Source organism: Blennius ocellaris (genome assembly GCF_963422515.1).
Source record: "Blennius ocellaris genome assembly, chromosome: 1".
NCBI lineage: Eukaryota > Metazoa > Chordata > Actinopteri > Blenniiformes > Blenniidae > Blennius > Blennius ocellaris.
In genome coordinates this window covers 35,676,067-35,693,076 of record NC_137650.1, presented here as the reverse complement: position 1 = coordinate 35,693,076, position 17,010 = coordinate 35,676,067, and the positions used below count along the sequence as shown (strand labels likewise).

The 17,010-nt window shown below is 40.8% G+C and overlaps 1 protein-coding gene across 1 annotated transcript in view; it reads left to right on the top strand.

The window, feature by feature from the left end:
* The window catches only part of luzp2 (leucine zipper protein 2), a gene marked incomplete at both ends in the record, with an annotated part of 197,397 nt that overhangs the window by 108,017 nt on the left and 72,370 nt on the right, over window positions 1-17,010 (top strand). The window contains one exon of the mRNA XM_080501168.1: window positions 5,740-5,802. Coding sequence (XP_080357294.1) covers window positions 5,740-5,802 — 63 coding nt within the window. The remainder of the gene's footprint in view (window positions 1-5,739; window positions 5,803-17,010) is intronic.

The following is a 17,010-nucleotide window of genomic DNA, read 5'->3' as shown; positions in this document are numbered from 1 at the left end:
AAAAGACAGAAATGTTGATGTTTGGAGATTTAAGCCAATCTTTACCTCATCAACCTTCAACTTTTAACTTTAAAGTTTCCCACGTTCGTGGCACAGAGTACACGTGATGGTAAAAGTTTATATTTTCACAAAAACCAAACAATTACTACAAAAAAAAGACCATTTTAATGAAACCTTGGACAAAATTCAGTAAAATGTCCACAAATGTGCTTCTGTTCGACACCGCATTCACACTTAAGGGCAATTCCGCAGTCACACGTGAGCTGTAAATGTGTGTTTAGGACTATAAATGTGTGTTTAGGACTGTGGGATGATCGGTACACGGACACAATGAGCACAGAAAGGCTCAAACACAGAACACCGTTGCTGTGAGGTGGCAGAGCCGACCACTGCACCACGGCCAGCACGGTTCTCCGGCTGACAGAAGCTTTATTGTTACATGAAGTAATATGAAACCCAAACCTTGTGCACTGGTTCAGCTTTTTTTGTTCTTACGTTGACATTACATTCGGAAACAAGTGTTTTATTTTGAATAAATGTTGGTTTCGAGGTCTATTTCTTATAGGATGATTTCTTTTCAAAACTTGACAGGAAACCAACTTAGGAAAAAATGAGTCCCTGTCCCTGAGTCCATAGGCCATATTTGGCTTCATTTGCCTCTTTAAACACCCTCTTTACCTGTTAAAATGCAAATAATGGCCCAGCTATTTGATTATCTTCAAGCATAAATAAAAAAAGAAAAGAAGGGAGCACTCTTTCAGCTGAGTAGCATATAACAGAATGATGTTCTTCTTCTTTTGGCTGAAGCCTCAGTGCTCTGCCTGGATTTATGTATTTTGTATTTATTTATTGCACTCTTGCTGTGGGCTACGGCGGTGACTGAAAGGCTCCAACATGAACTTTGATGTTATCCCGCCCGGCTCGCGGTCGTGAGTCAACCAGGTAAGGCTTAGTTTACCGTTCCCCCGGGTGTGTATAACCCGGCATGCGGTGACCAGCTCCATGAATCTTTCCCGCTTCGTCCTCGGGACAATCTTGATGACCTCGCTCAAGGACACTAAATCCCCTTTAAAAAAAAACAAACAAACAACCTTTTCACAAGAGCAGAAAAAACTGAGAGAGAGTTGAAACCTCGACCGATCATTCTCTCTCTCTCTCTCACACACACGGTAGTGATCTGTTTGGAAGTGCGGTAGCTCGTGGCAGCGTTTTACCATCTGCAGGAGCCGTTTGAACCGCCGCCTGCTCGCTGAACGTACAAACGCACACAAGCCAACGGCCAGCGCCACGAAGACATGCAGGGCTCGTGATGAACGGCCTGCGATGAACAAAGATATCACTCTGACAAGATAAGCATGTGGGCTATTAAATCTGGCAGGCGGTTTGGAAAAGAGGCTGCCGCTCGTTGCGGGAGGAGGCTAATGCCTGGGCGTGTCACCTGTACGGAAATCAGGCATCTTTGGACGTTTGTTTGGCTGGACTGGCTTTGGACGATTGGTTACCAAATCAAAAGTATTAGGCCTGATTCACATTGCATTTAACAAGAAGAAAACACACACACACACACACGTGGAAGCTGATCCGTCGGGATGCGGTGAAGATCACATCTGACAGATTTAGCACATCAGCCTTCATGAATATTGAAGCGTCAGGTGTGTGTTCCTCTTTATGCTAACAGATTATTCTACAATAGAAATGTGATTTACTCTCAGCCTTCCACGGAGCTGGCACTGTGGCGACTTCAGCCGACTCCCAACAACTTTTGTTTGTTGTCTTTATGATAAGGTAATTCAATCAAATCAAATCTTTTTTTATGATTTTTTTGCAGTCAAGACCATCAATTCAGCAGTCTGGACCAGGGTGTCCTGCAGGTTTTCAGCTCCCCCCCGGCTTCAGCACACCTCAATCAGAGGATGACGTCATCGTCAAGCTTGTAAAAAAGCCAAGTAACCAGTTCCTTCTTGCATTTGGGTGTGTTGCCACTGGGAGGAACCTAAAACCTGCAGGACACCCGCCCCCCCCCCCCCAGGCCTGGGATTGGGGGACCCCTGCTCTAAATATACAAAAAAAAAACATGCAAAATGGAAATGCAATACTTAATTTACTCCAGATATTTAGTAGTCTGGTAGCCTGAAGGAAACTTTCCACAAATGTGTTCGAATATGCTAAATAAGCGTAGAAAATAAACACAAGTATTGTGCAAAGAAGAAAAATAAGATTTTCATTGTACTTCAAATTGCTCCAGGCCCCGTTTACATGGCATTATGTTGCATTTCGGTGACAAAACAATGTCGCTCGGTTGCATTATTCTCCATTTACATGCAGACAGTCGGAGCTTTGTGGGAAACCTCGGGAGCCGTTTTGAAAAACGTGTGAACGGACTCTCAAAATGCAACGTAGGTTTTTTTTGTTTCATTTTAAAATCATTACCGTCCCAATGAGCCCTCAGTCACTCCAGTTAGATAATGCAAAAAAAAAAGAAGGTAACATTTTTGTGGACCTCATCAGGATGTGAAAGTTGCTTTTTCTGATTCCCATCATCATGAGACACTTTACTTTTACTCTGCTGTTGCAATAACATTGTTTAAACAAGAAGGCTTGAGGTTTTTTTTTGTCTTCATCTTAAGAATGATCTTATTTGGCCTGTGAGTCACATTACAGTCTGTATTTTTTTCCCCCAACTGTTGTCAGGGACAGTGACAAAGATGGAATCTGACCTTTGATGTAGTCACGGCCCGCTTGGGGATGTGAGTCAACTGGTCTGACCTCGCTCACGGCCCCCGAGGGCGTCGCTCCTGAAAGTGAAAAATAAAATTTGACTGGATTTCACTGAACAACACTCCCGGCAAACTGGCATGCTAATCTAAAAGAGCAATCGTGGTTGCAGGTGGAAGTCAGCAGCCACAGTCGACATTTTTCTTCTTAATAACATTTCCAATAGGACGAACAAAGCCGGCCCCTCCTTCTTCTATTCGAGGCATGAGGTCCAGGATCGGTAACCAAACACGTAAAGTGGCCGCGCTATCTGCATGAAATGTTCCTTTATTACCGCGACACAAGAAATGTGTGATAATCCCGGCTGAAATTGCTCCCTTGAAATTTGCCCCGCTCATTCCAGTCTGAGCAATGTTTGCTAAAAACCACATTACCCGGCCGTTTCAGGAGATTATTTACCTTCTTAAACAACAAAAAGAAAAGGGTCGCAAATATAAACCTTCATTATTTTTTTAAAGATTTGTACCATCAGGAGTAAACAAATGGGCTTGGGGCTTTGTTTCAGCATCTAAATAGTCTCCATTCAATGCAATTAATTCTACATACACTGCTTAAATGGATGTAATCAACATCCATAACTTTCATCAAATGTGTTCACTGAGGGGAAAACACACGTTTATTTATTCATTACCTTCTGGGGACTTCTTGGCACAGACTTGCAGAAAGCTGTGCAGATGTACATTTCATCTTCATTCTCACATTAGCCAAGTAATATATGGGGGGGGGGGGGGGGGGGCGGGGATTACCTACTTTTTGTCTCAAAGAATTGCGACTCATTGTAATGTGATTGAAAAAGACTCTGCAGACGGCTCCTGAACTGCTTCCCCATAATCAAACCTAACGTCCATTTATTTATTGACATTATTTGATGTCAATACATTAATAAATAATATCTTGTGGAAATGTAGTCATACAAAAAATAGATAACTTCATTAGACCATGTATTCATATATCTACACACAAATACATGTCTCATATATCTGATTAGCACGCCTGAGAAAGGGTAGGAAGAAGTAAACTTATCAAATCCTACCCCTTCATCAATATTTAGTATTGATATATTATAATTATCTTTCTGTATTAAAAAAGTATTATATATGTAATATAACTAAGAATTTTATCTAGCATAGAAGACTTGTATATACATAAATATAGGTATATACAATATTTAAACATAATTATCACACATTAAATACTCAAAATGTATATCTACAATCACCCGTGAATAATCCCATTTGCAGTGTAAGAGACACCCGACAGCTTCTTCACCATTCTTCTTCCCTGTATTTGATTAACTTTTTTTTTTTTAGGTTTGAGCCTTTTTTTAAACATTGGTTCTGTATGGGAGAGTGACGGCGGTCAGACTTTTCTTCATGGTTGACTTGCAGTAGTTTTCCTGGGACGCTGAGGCTCGGTCGGTAGAGCTCGGGGTTGGGTTCCCGTCCCGGCATGTCCACATGTTAAAGTGTCCTTGAGCAAGACACTGGACGCCAAATTGCTCCCAATGGATGGATTAGGTGCCTTGACATTGGTGTGAGAATGTGTGTGAATGGGTGAATGTGGCTGACGATGTAAAGCGCTTGGGGAGCTGCTCAAGCAGGGAAAACAAAATGCAATATAAGAGGAATCCATTTACAAACCTACTCCAAACTCAAGCATATCCTAAACCAACGGTTCCAAAAATTATTCTCTACCCTTCCAGAAATACGGTCATATGTAGGGCAACACATCTGCCCTACACATATGTAGGGCAACACACACGCTCATTTTATATTCCAATTCTGCAACCCCTAATTTAATGATACACCGATTTAAATGAAGTAAAACGCTAACACATCCTCCACCTGATCAGTGGCTGTGCAAAGTCACACTGATTCACTGTGAATCAAAACAGAAGGGGCGGTTTTTATTGCTTTTATTTTACTTGGTTAACCATTGTCCTAACCTGACTAATCAAATAAATATCTTCATTTAGATCTCGTCCTTTTTCCCATTTACTGACCAATTTTCAACCGACTCGTAATCTAAACCAGTGGTTCCCAACCTTTTTTGACCAGTGTACCCCTTGAGCTGGTTTCCATGTGAAAAGTACCCCCTCTCTCGTGTGTGATTATTCGCCTTAATGTGTACTTATATTTAACCCTTTGTCTTTCTATCTATCCAACTGCTCATTTAAATAAAACAATTATTGTGAGTGTAAAAACATACCTTTTAATGAGACACTTGCGCTTGCTTGTCTTTCATAAGTCTTTCATAATTCCTTTTTTCACTGGGCTCCCCTGTGCCTGCGTCCGAGGCGATGGTAGCAGTAGCGGTAGCTGGACGTTTACTCCTGCCTAGCCATGCATCCATGTTTACAGTCGGTATGCAGCTAGAGTTAGCTAGCTTCGCGAATCGTGCGCGCCCGCAGCAAGAACGTGAACCTTTTTTTTTTTTTTTTTTTTTTAAAGCGCGCCACTTTATAGTCTTTTCATATTATGTGCATTGTAGTGTTACAATCACTGTGGACGAACTGCTACTCATGGAAAATAAACGTATGGCCTTACTAAAATTCATGATATAATACAATATAATAGAGCATAATTTTTTTTTTGTGTGTGTGGATACTGTAGGCTAATTTATAATCTTTCTGCGTACCCCCTGCAATACCCTCGCGTACCCCTAGGGGTCCGTGTACCCCCGGTTGGGAATCACTGATCTAAACAATTAATCTGGTATGTGCCCCGGTGCCCCGTGAGCCTGGGCGGGATTAAAGTGGTATACAAGATAAATGAAATGTATGGATTGATATGTTTGCAAGTATTTTCCCTTTTAATGCTGCGTTAATCATTCGTGAAGCTTGTAACATATAAACATTGATTGTGGTAAGAGAGTATTGAATACTGGCATATACACACAAACGCACAGCTCTCACTTTAATCACAAGTTTAATCCTGCCCGTTTTCTCTCCCCCTCTGTCCACAGATCAAATTTCTCAAAGTGGAGATGGAGAAGAAAACCAAAATCATCAAGGATTTACAGCAGGAGGTGAGTCACCAACTTGTCGTGAAGCACACTTCACACTTCACCCCAGAGGTGAAATCTTTCCTCATTAACCAAAGGCAATCCTCCGCCACGTCTTCCTCTTTGATCCTCTGAGCTTTGTAAAGAGCAGCCTGACAATCCCCCCGGAGCTCTGAAGGGAAAAAGTGTCGCCTGGAGGCACAGGTGGACATAGGACTGACACAGATATGTCACTTTATGTGGCTTTGATTAGAATGACAGTCGTGACGCACGTAGATGCTGTTGCTTGGGAAACGTGCGACTGTTGTTCCTCCGCTACTATGGATATCTTCCTGTACGGCTGGTTTAATCAGTGCAAAATGGTGCACCGAGAGGCGGTTTCTCTTTGATTCTGAAGTCTGACACCGAAATCTGACGTTTACCGCCGATGCCTCAGACAGCTTGAGGAAGAAAACGGCATTGTACTCGCACTGGAAAAAATAAAAAGTGAACTGTATTATCTACTGCTTGTAAGAGAGAAAAATATATATAAAAAATAACCACAGCTACAAAAGGAATCAAACCAACATGAGCCTATTAAATGTAACATCACTATGTCGACAGCGGCTTCTTTTAAAGCTTTTTAGTTTGGATGTTTTCCTTTTTTTTTTAAACAAAAAAGACAACCAAAAAACAAAGCAATAGAGTTGTTTGTCTGTCAGCAATGTGACATGAAAAAAAAAAGAGAGAGAAAATTAAACTCCTGCAGTCCGGCACCATGACAAATTAACCCAAATCATGCAGTGCCAGCCATGTAATTGATTTTACTGAATATTGATGAGTGTTTATTCTATTCAGTCCAGGAAAAAACAACTTCCAGATGACATGAGACACATTTCTGTTCTAATTTTGGGCTCAGGTTGTTTTCCTAATAACGATCCAGGCGTGTTCTGAATGCACGTTGCTGTTGTTCGGCGAATAAACTCAGTTTACTCAACGTCTTTAGTGCAAATGTTTGAGGAAAGTTTTGTTTACGTGGCGTCATTTTGACAACGATTCCCGTTTACAGGGAAATGGGAGAATCATTGAAAACATGTAGTTTTAATGCAGGGCCACTAGTGGGTGCTGTTGTGTGTTTTTGTAATGAAACGACACAACTACCGTATTTTCCGCACTATAAGGCACCTAAATACCTCAAATTTTCTCAAAAGCTGCCAGTGCACCTTATAACCCGGTGCGCCTTATATTTGGAAGAATTGCTCTACTCCAGACTGCTATTTGACAACCCAGAAGCTTTTATTTTGACAACTCTAACTTCACAACCGGACCTTCAGAGCGGACGACACTCCACACAACACCTTCATCACTCATGGTTGCACACCAACATTCTAACAAACCAAAATAAACTAGATGAAATAATGACTCCCTAAACTGGGGAACAAAAACACATAAACACAATCAACACAACACCAAGCCCAACAACAACCCACAATAACCTCCAACAACACAAAACAGGAATTCCCATCATGCCTTGCATCCTGAGCTCCTCAGTGCAGCCGATAGCTGCAATGAATTATGGGAGTTTCTGTTTGTGGTGTTTTAAATGCAATTATTGGGGGTTCTATTTGGTTTGTGGTGTCGGTAATAATTGTGTTGTGTTGTGTTTATGTAGTTTAGTTTATTACCGGTAGTTGTAAGTTGTCAACCAGCAGTGAAGAAGGTTTTGTGTGTAGTGTCCTCCTGGCATAGGCTGCAGGTAGGACTATCAAAATAAAATGCGTGCACCTCTCTGGGTGTTAGAATCAGTGGAAAATGTAACCTAATGGCTTTGAGCTATAAAGGTTGCTGACCACTGGTCTATTGCATGCGCCTTATAATGCGGTGCGCCTTATAGTGCGGAAAATACGGTACACACACCCACACAATAACAATGCACGGAAAGTATTAACAATGGTAGGGATACCTGTGTATTCATATTATATTAAATGTAGGGAGTCCACAATTGTTCAGCCTCGGGGAGGCAGAATCGTCTTCATTTAGAGAAAACATAATCCACTTTTTGAAAAAGTAGTTTCTATTTCATATAGAGAAAGCAATGTGTTCCTTTGTCTGTGGTCCTTTAGCCATCTGTCTGTTGTTTGAGGCTAAGAGGTTCAGGTTTGTACCAGAAGAAGGTTTTCACCGTTGTAAACAGAAACTCAAAATATACCAAACATTTCCCGTTTTCACTTTAAAAACGTTGTCTTGCAATCCAGCCCTTAAACTTGTAACTTTAAATGGTGTGATTATGTAAAGTTGTAGGATTTGTTCAGTGGCTGTTCCAGTTTTAGGTCGGCGAACTTTCAAAACTAAAAGTATGACGTACAGTACTTCCACCTCAGGTGACAGGAGTAGATTGTGTTGCATCATGAGAAATGCTGATGAAGAGATGCGGTTAGATTGCGGCGCCATGTTGCTCCCGGCTGCACTCGGGAAAGGGATTTTCGCCAGATGCTCAATTTAATTCGAGACCAATTCTGACACAACTCTGCTTCGGTAACATGATCAAGTGCCTCAAATGAAGAACCAAACAATGACATAACGACATCAGTTTACCTCCATCAAGCTGTTCAGACGACTTTCTTTCCACTGAGCACTTGTATTTGCGCGGAGGGATTTTTCACACATCTGCTGTATGTATACAAGTGTCGTACAGGGAAGAATTAAAACACTCGTTTCTCATTAAATGTTGTATTTATCTTTTCTGCCTTTGATATAAATCCTTTAAAGTTTGGCAGTTTTACATTTGAAATCTAGAGGATTGATATTGAATTCCACTTGCCCAGAATAACGTGTTACCTTTGTCCCCAGTCACCGGTAAGGAAGCAACTTTTATAAAAGTGGTTTGTGGTTCGAATCCCACCCAGTAAAAGCTTTTAGGCCCAACTGCTCAGATTGTGGTGGGCAGGTAGAAAACTTTATCAACGGTGGAAACTGTATTGCAGAGAGGCTGAATAAAATAGAACTGAATTGAATTGTTATTTATTTGCAGAGATGTGTCACACTTCAGGAACATTAGGATTTGTTTCAGTTGGTCATCAATAAAAACACACATTCAAAAAGGTCCATGAGGTACACAACGTTAATCACAATATCAATACTTTATGTTTCCATGCCGCAAGCATCAGTTTCCTGCTATTTCAAATGGACATAATAGGCAAAACATATTAATTGTAGTTAATTTACCCCCCAAAAGATCTGCGTTATTACTAATTCAACTTTAAATTGATTTATGGTCACATATTCCATACGCAGTGGCCACTGGCCAGAAGTCCGAAGCACAAAAAATAATCAATTCAGTTTTAACTACAGGCGTTAAAAGAGGAGGGAAAAAACTCAATTAAATCATTATCTTATTTAAATTGTTTTGCACTTCTTGACAAAATGAATGCATGTTTACCTCATTAGTGCAGCGCTAGGAGGTACTTGTAAATTAAATAAGTTAAAAATTGAGATATAAATATTAGTAAGAACCTAAAAACTAATTATAAATGCAAAGACTTCTTTCTCAGCAATTTTTTTATTGTTACTGGCTGTTTTCACACGGATCTGAACTGGCTGGTCATTGTAGAATGAGTCTGAATGTGTGGATTGGATTTGTCCGCACTCAGCCAGGCAGTAATCATCATGTGAGCATCGTCCTTTGACGGGAAAGAAAGTGATAAAGCCTCGATGCTGACTGGCCTCCAAACAAATCACCAGGCAGTGGTGTTTGTCATGTATGACATGGGAAATCGTAGAATCAATGAAAGGAAATATAAACAAGCCAAGTTCATAAAAAGCCTTTTGTTGTTCAGAAGAAAACTTGTGCGAAAGCCAATTTAATCTACGACAGAACTGAACCACTTCATCATTTTGGATCTGTGATGCTTTTGACTGAGAACATGCACTCTGTGTTACTGAACCTTCCCCCAACCACGGATATTCCAATTCTCTTAATCTTCTGGTTTACTGAGCTGATTCTTCACAAACTACAGCAAACGGAGCACATTTAGAATCAAAGACATTGCGCTAAAGGAAAAGGGGAGGCTTTAAAATGTCAATTCTTACATTCTCAGAAAAATATGGCAACACATGAAGACGACTGCTGTGATTCATGCATTATGTTCCTCCGTAACATCTGTTATTGTTGCACAGCTTATCAGTATGTCATCAGTATAATATGTCACTGTCATTTCTTTAGTGACTATGTGAAGACACGTTGTTCCTCCATCATTTACTGCAATCAAAGAAAGAAAATTATATTAGTCAATGGAAATGAGGAGCACGTTTTCTCTAACTGCACATTTTGGGATCCATGCGGTGCACTCCCAATCGTTATTGGTTCAAAATGATGTTGATCACTGTATAAAAGGACCCCCCCCCATTGTATATTATAAAGAAGAAAAAAAATCCAAATATAAGCACTGCACTCAATGCCTTTAGTATTTTTAAGCATTTATAGTGAATTGTTCTCTGTATGTAGTTTCATTACAGAAACAACCAGCAGTGCCACCTCCTGGCCGGACATGCCAGTTACAACTTTTGCAGCGTTCCTGCTATTTTGGTGTCAGTGTACATAATTGCCGCGAGCAAACTAAAAGTGCAGTTACAAAGTGCAGCCATCCAGTTCACTGCACTTAGTGTAGAATCTTAGTCAAATCCAAGCGACATGTCAGATATCTCATATCCTTGGTCATGGTGTTTTAAAAGGTTGTATATTGCCAAGAAGAGCATTGATCTCCGGGTTTCTGTGTATTTTATATATTGAATTAGTTTGTGCACGCCAAACTCCAGTGGGGGTAATCAAAGGTAAATGTAGACACACTTCCACAATCAATCAAGTGATTTCACGCAGAGGGAGCCGCCACACGTTAGAAGCGCCGTGCAGCAGATCAGCTTAACTCAGTAAATGACCCACAAACGAGGCCATGATCCGACTCTGTATTGAACGATTAGAGGCGGTAATATCTTAAATCAAACCATCCAGAACAGCGACTGAGACGTTGGTCCAAACCGGTGCAGCTTCTCAGTCAGTGGAGTTTTGTTTTTTTTGTGACGTTTGTGTGATGATTTTCAAACCCAAAGCTCAGGCTCATTACCATAAGCCAGTCGTCAATGTAACACACTAATCCCGCCAAAAACAAAGAGCCGGCAACAAGCTTTGCCGACTGTTGGGGCTTGAAGTCGAGCAGACCGAACTGTAATCAAAGACTCGGAAAAATGTGCAGCACCTTTCGTAGTATTTTCCATGTAAATGCTTTTTGCACAGCGGCTGAAGCAGAATTAAGGTTATTTACTGTGATTTACTCTGCAGGCGGGGGGGAGGTGGGGGGGGGGGGGGGGGGCAGCATTACCGATGACAATATTATTTTATAATCCCTCCGCTCCCCGCTCCTCAGAGGGCTCTGTTGTTGACATTTTGAGGTTTGCTCCCTTCGCCTTCTGATCTACATATCTTGAAAAATGGTCCTGTAGATTTGAGCGCCGTCATAATCAGATACGGGAGGGGAGGGGGGGAGGCGGGGGGAGGCGGGGGGGAGGCTGGGGAGGTCACTCGGTCAATGAAAGTCTGGGAACTTCTCAGGCATCTGTGCCACTCTGACATTTAAATCAAGGCGACATGCGGAGAATCATGAGAAACATTTCCCTGCATCTATTACGCTGCTGAGTAGATTTTGTGCGCAGAAACCCAAAGGTCAAAAATGTTGAAGAATGATCATTGTCCTACCTCAGAGCCCACTCTCTCCTGTGATACAGGATTTATTTTTTTCCGCTGCTCTGCTAATGTCACCTCAAACAGAACTCTTTAAAAAAAAAATAATAATAAATATCATGATCGACTCCTTTTGTAGAATTCTTTTTCATATGTTTTCTCCGGGAACAGTTGAATGAAAAGGTTCAATATTTGCAGCTCAAACTGAAAGTAGTATTAATTCTTATGAGGAGTATTAATGCACAATTGCTGGGATTACATCACTGCATCATTTATTATTATTATAATTATTATTGTTGTTGTTGTTGTTTTAAAGAGCTGCACTTCGTGGGTTTAAAACAGTGTTGAATGTGACTCACCTTAAGGGGGCTTTTTGAATTCAGGCCACATTTATAAAACAAAGTTGACTGAAAATGCTAAACTTTTACCGTGTTTTGTGTCCATTTATATGACGATAGTGGTGAAAACGCAACCTTTTGAAAATGACTTCCATGGTGGAACTTTCTGAAAATGCTCATGCTGAAGTACCACCAGATAGAGAGATAGATTATTTACACAATTATGTCTTTGAATTTGGAACAGCATTTATTGAACATGTTTTTAAAAAAAAAAGACTCTCCTGTTTATATATAAAAATGTATTGTGATGTAGTAGCAAAAAATAAACTGTTGTACTGCACTCAATTTTTTGAAAACAAGAAATAGAAATAGACAGTACAGAAATAAATAAAATACAATAAGAGATAGATATACTTCGATAAATAATTCCAACATAAATACTTGGATAAATTGTTCCAAAGTAAAATGTTGGAGGTGGAGAGGCGATGAACGGGAGTCAGAGGCGGCGTCCAGCGAGAGAGAGAGAGAGAGAGAGACTCCCATTCATCGGCTCTACAACATCATCCTTTTCCTCCATTATATGAATTTTGAGATCGTCTGGAGCCAAAATCGTCGCCACAGCCCTAATAGATAGATATTGTTTCCTACCCTGGATCCTTTAAAACAATAGTTACATTAACTCTCCTGATTTCATGAGCGAGAGTCACGATCTACAAAGGAAAACATAAAGCAGAAGCTTTGTTTATCGATTTCCTGCATCGTGGAGTCCGAAGGTGATGATCGCAGTATGTCGTAACACTTTTTTATCGTGCAGTCAAACCTACTGTCGTATCCAAGCTGATCACATTGATGATTACGTTTTTACATTCGGTGTAGTTTTTGGCGTTTTGGAGTTGTGCAGAGTTTCCAACAGTCTGTCCATCCCGTCACTAGTTACCATTGTCTACATATTAGCAACGTCTTTCAGTTCGACGTAAACAAAAGATGAACGTGGGATTTAGAACTAGCGCCACGCAGGACTGGTTGTAAACTGAGAGCGAGCATACTTTAACGTACCCTTCTTGTTAAACTCCACCATTTGGAGTTGAGAGTGCTCCCGATCCTGACGCAGCTGAAAGCAGCATCTGTAAAACCTGCAATATCCTTTGTTTACAACCGCCGTTCGCTTTGCGAAACGCACTGTTGTGTTTGATATCATTGTGAATTGTGTTGTGGTGACAGTGGGGAAGCTTTACGACCCCAATTCGCTGTGAAGTCATTATCAGTGATTTGCTTGCAGGTCTTATTACGAGTATTTTGAGGGAGAATGATTTACAGACAGACGGGCGCCCTGCTGGGATTCATCAGGTTCTTGTGGAGCTTTGTAATAGACGGCTTCGCCACACACTCGGCTCCTTGCTGCTGCTGTTTTGGTTTTTTTTACCCGAAAATGGCTTTTTTTTGCCGTCGTCTTCTTCCTTTCACATCTTTCCCCGTGTAATTTACTGTTGCTTAATGGTGGAGAGGAAAAGAGAACACGGGGCTTTGCCGGATCGCTCTGTGACATCATTACTTAGAAAATGAAGTGACAAGAAGGCAGAAAGTGGAAAATGTGCCATGATGTGTTTTGAACAGGAGAAAGACAAAGCTGTAGTAATATTGTGATTTTCTGAGTTATGCAGCTCCTATTTTTGATTAATGAAATGAGCATGAACTCACTTGTTCATGATCGTCAGAAAGTAATAAAGGGAACATATTTAGTCGTATTTTCAGGTGCAGAAATGCGTATAATATGAGAAAAAGCCTTTTCTTAGTCTCAGTCTTTACATGTCGGCATTGAACACCCACATTTAGGGAAAAAAGCCACCTTTAATAACCTATTGTGGGTATTTTTCTTCTCAATAAGTGCATTTCTCATCACACGTTTCAGTAAATACAAGATGTTCTCTTCACTCCTTCATACTGTTCAACAACTGGATCTTCACTGACTCCAACCAAAGTGATTCCTCACACCTTCGGGACTTGATCAGAGATAATTTCACACACATGATCACCGACATGCATGAAGCGAAGACGTCTCCTGATTAAAAAGAAAAAAGAAAGGTGGGGGAGTGTGTAGGCGTAATGGGATGAGACGGGTGATGGTGTGTGCCGTCACTTTGTGCACTGAGACAGACAGGTGATGCAGAGTCTGATCGATCGCGCTCACACATCGGAGACAGCAGCTCTGACTTGTTAAAGAAAGGCAATCATAGACTTGACATTTACCAGGAATAATAGTCTTTCAAGTAAATGGATGCGGGATTTTTTTCTGACAGCAATAAAAGTGTAAATGCAGTAAAAATGGTGGAAAAGTAGACAGTTATCATAGTTTTTGAATTGCAAACAACACAAGGGATGCCATTCTTGAACGTTTGATTAAAAACAAGAACATTGTGCTCTCATGTGACAGTTTTGACACTCAATGAACAAAAAGCACTAGGAGTTACATTTGCAGATGGATACGGAAGTAAACAATTATTATCAATTCTTGCAATATCTTAAATGAAACTACAATGAATCCAGTTCAATTTACTGCTGCTTTTCCCCTCATTCTCGCTGACATGCACACATGGTTTTGCTTGTGGTTGTCAAAGCAGAGATTCTACTAAGGCCACATCCGCACAAAAAAAAATGATTTGTTTCTCCCCGGCCTTCTCCCAAAACATTCTGTCCACTCGTCACTATGAACTCGGCTCAACACGAGGCTTCAGGGCGTGTAGTACACATGACAGGCCTTTAGGGGCGCCGTGACTCACCAAACACACCAAAAACGCAAAAGATGACAGAGCATATAGAAATGTAGAAGTAGAACCTGTATATAACTCTAGTTCTATAGGTCTATGTTGCTGCTCCTCCTGCTGCTAGCTTCAGTAGCTTCTGCAGCTCCACCGGACTTGTAGTCCCTGATTGTTGTGGTTATTTGATGACATCACGCGGACGGCGGTGAGGGGGATAGGGGGGGGGGGGGGGCGATTACCTCGTCTTTGCACAAGCCGGGGTTTTAGAATTTCCACACTCTAGGACCTGCGTTAAAAAAAAACCTGTTCTAGAACGCCTCATGTGGACGACATGAACAGCTGGTTCAGGTGAAGCAGGTTCCTGATGTGGATCCTGGTAAAACATTTAAACACTCTCATAACCCAAATATGAAGGGGGAAAAAATTATACTGGTGCCAACCGCTTATTTAGCTCTAATGTACAAAGTCATTGTACAAGAGTTTGCCTTTAACCAAAAACAGGAAAATTGTGAATTTCCAGTAAAAACAAAACCCTGCCTATTTTACTTGGAAGCCCGTTTTCTCTGATATTGCGAAACCGACAAACAGCAAAGCATAAAGTATGAATACATGATGTTCGTTTCATATCCGCCGTAGCACCAGAACAAACGACTGTCTTAGAACCTAATGTGAATTCAATGTACAATTGCTACAAAACCATTAAATGTCATGTCCAAAAGCCGAAGTGCCTTCTGACAATTGTTGTATTTTCCTCACAGTTCCTAAAAGCTGTTACAGATATATTTGACTGTGAACCCCAGCATTCAACCAAAACTCACCTCACCCACCGCGAGGAAGAGGATGTGTGTCGTGGGAGTTTGGAGTTAATTGGGTGAGTTCCGCTAATGATGCGTGAGAGCCGGTTGGCCCCGCTTGGATTCTAAAATACATTTGTTTGACGTTTTATTGTCCAGTTTTCTGGGAAAGGAGCTTTAATCGCTTTGAACAGGAAATAAATACCCCCCCCCATTGCACCCAGTGTACACCTTTGAAATAATAGACAGCTCTAAAGCTGAGTGCTCTGAGCTTTCCATCCATCAGAGTACACACTGAGTCCAGCGCACAAAATAACTACAAAAGAAAAACACTTCCTCTCTGCAGCGGCTCATGTGCCAGCGTGAGACGAGCATTTTGATGGGATGCAAATAAAATCGAGTTGTATCCATGTGTCTTAGGTTGCCATGGCGATATGCAAACATGGCAGACCACAGAAAAGTCGCACATCAATCTGTATGTTGGAGTCGGGCGAGCTTTTAGAATCCCGCCGGGAATACAGGGGAAGGCAACGCGACACCTTCACGAATCAGACCGAGCGACGGACGTACGGAGAAATGTAACACGTGACACAGGGAATGGAAATGATGGGATTTCAGATTTAATCAAAAGGCGTAATCATCGAGGATGACATTTGCAAAAGCTCATGGGAAAAAAAAAAAACCTCCTCACAATCAGCACCTATTGAGTGACAAATACCCAATTTCACAGTTCCTGATGATAGGAGGATGAATGTTGTTAATTGTGCTTTGATTAGGCAACTAAAACTCGTATTAGAGTTCAGAGACTTTATTGAGCACGTCAGTTAAAACAGAAAAGAGGAAAAAGGGAGTGAACTTTGTTTGAAGCTCTTTAAGAAGCAACGACCTAAACTGAGTGCTTCCATTCACTCAAACCACAGAGCAAATTAAAAAAAAAAACACTTAAAGAAAACCTTAGACTTTTGAACACATTTCTTCAGAGCGGCGACACGACACTGTGACCCAAGCTGAGGCGGTGGCATCAAAGCTCATAACGCCATTTCTCAAAGTCAGGGTGAGTTTGTAGAAAAATCATAATAGAGCAGCTATAGGAGAAGCTGTCGGGGCAACATTTCACTGGATATTGCAACAGGTAGTCAATTAAAAATTGTCTTAATGTTCCGATTGTAGTCATCTTTGGTAGTAATTGTTGTATAACTCATCTTTTTAAATTGTAATTGAATTGTGCTAATATTTAATATTACTTATGTATTTTTATACAATATTTTTTGTATTTTAACTTTATATTCTATTTCAATTTATTTTGCTCTATTCTGTGTGGAGCAACACTGTGTAGAAATTCCATCTGGGATTAATACAATTATTCTATTCAATTCTATTCTATTCTATTCTATTGGACATCATTTATCCAGAGACACTGTAACCTTGAGATTGTAGTCGGTTCTGTTGTATTATTGGATTGGTGAGAATCTAAAGCTTCAATCTAAAGGTTATGGAAGCACGAGTTGAAGCGTCCAGCCCACTCAAGAGGAGACTGGACTGCATTTGTCTTTAGCTGCGGATCAAAATAAGACATGATATACGTTTGTGTGGCGCGAGGTGAAGCACTTTCTATTTGTCATTTGTGA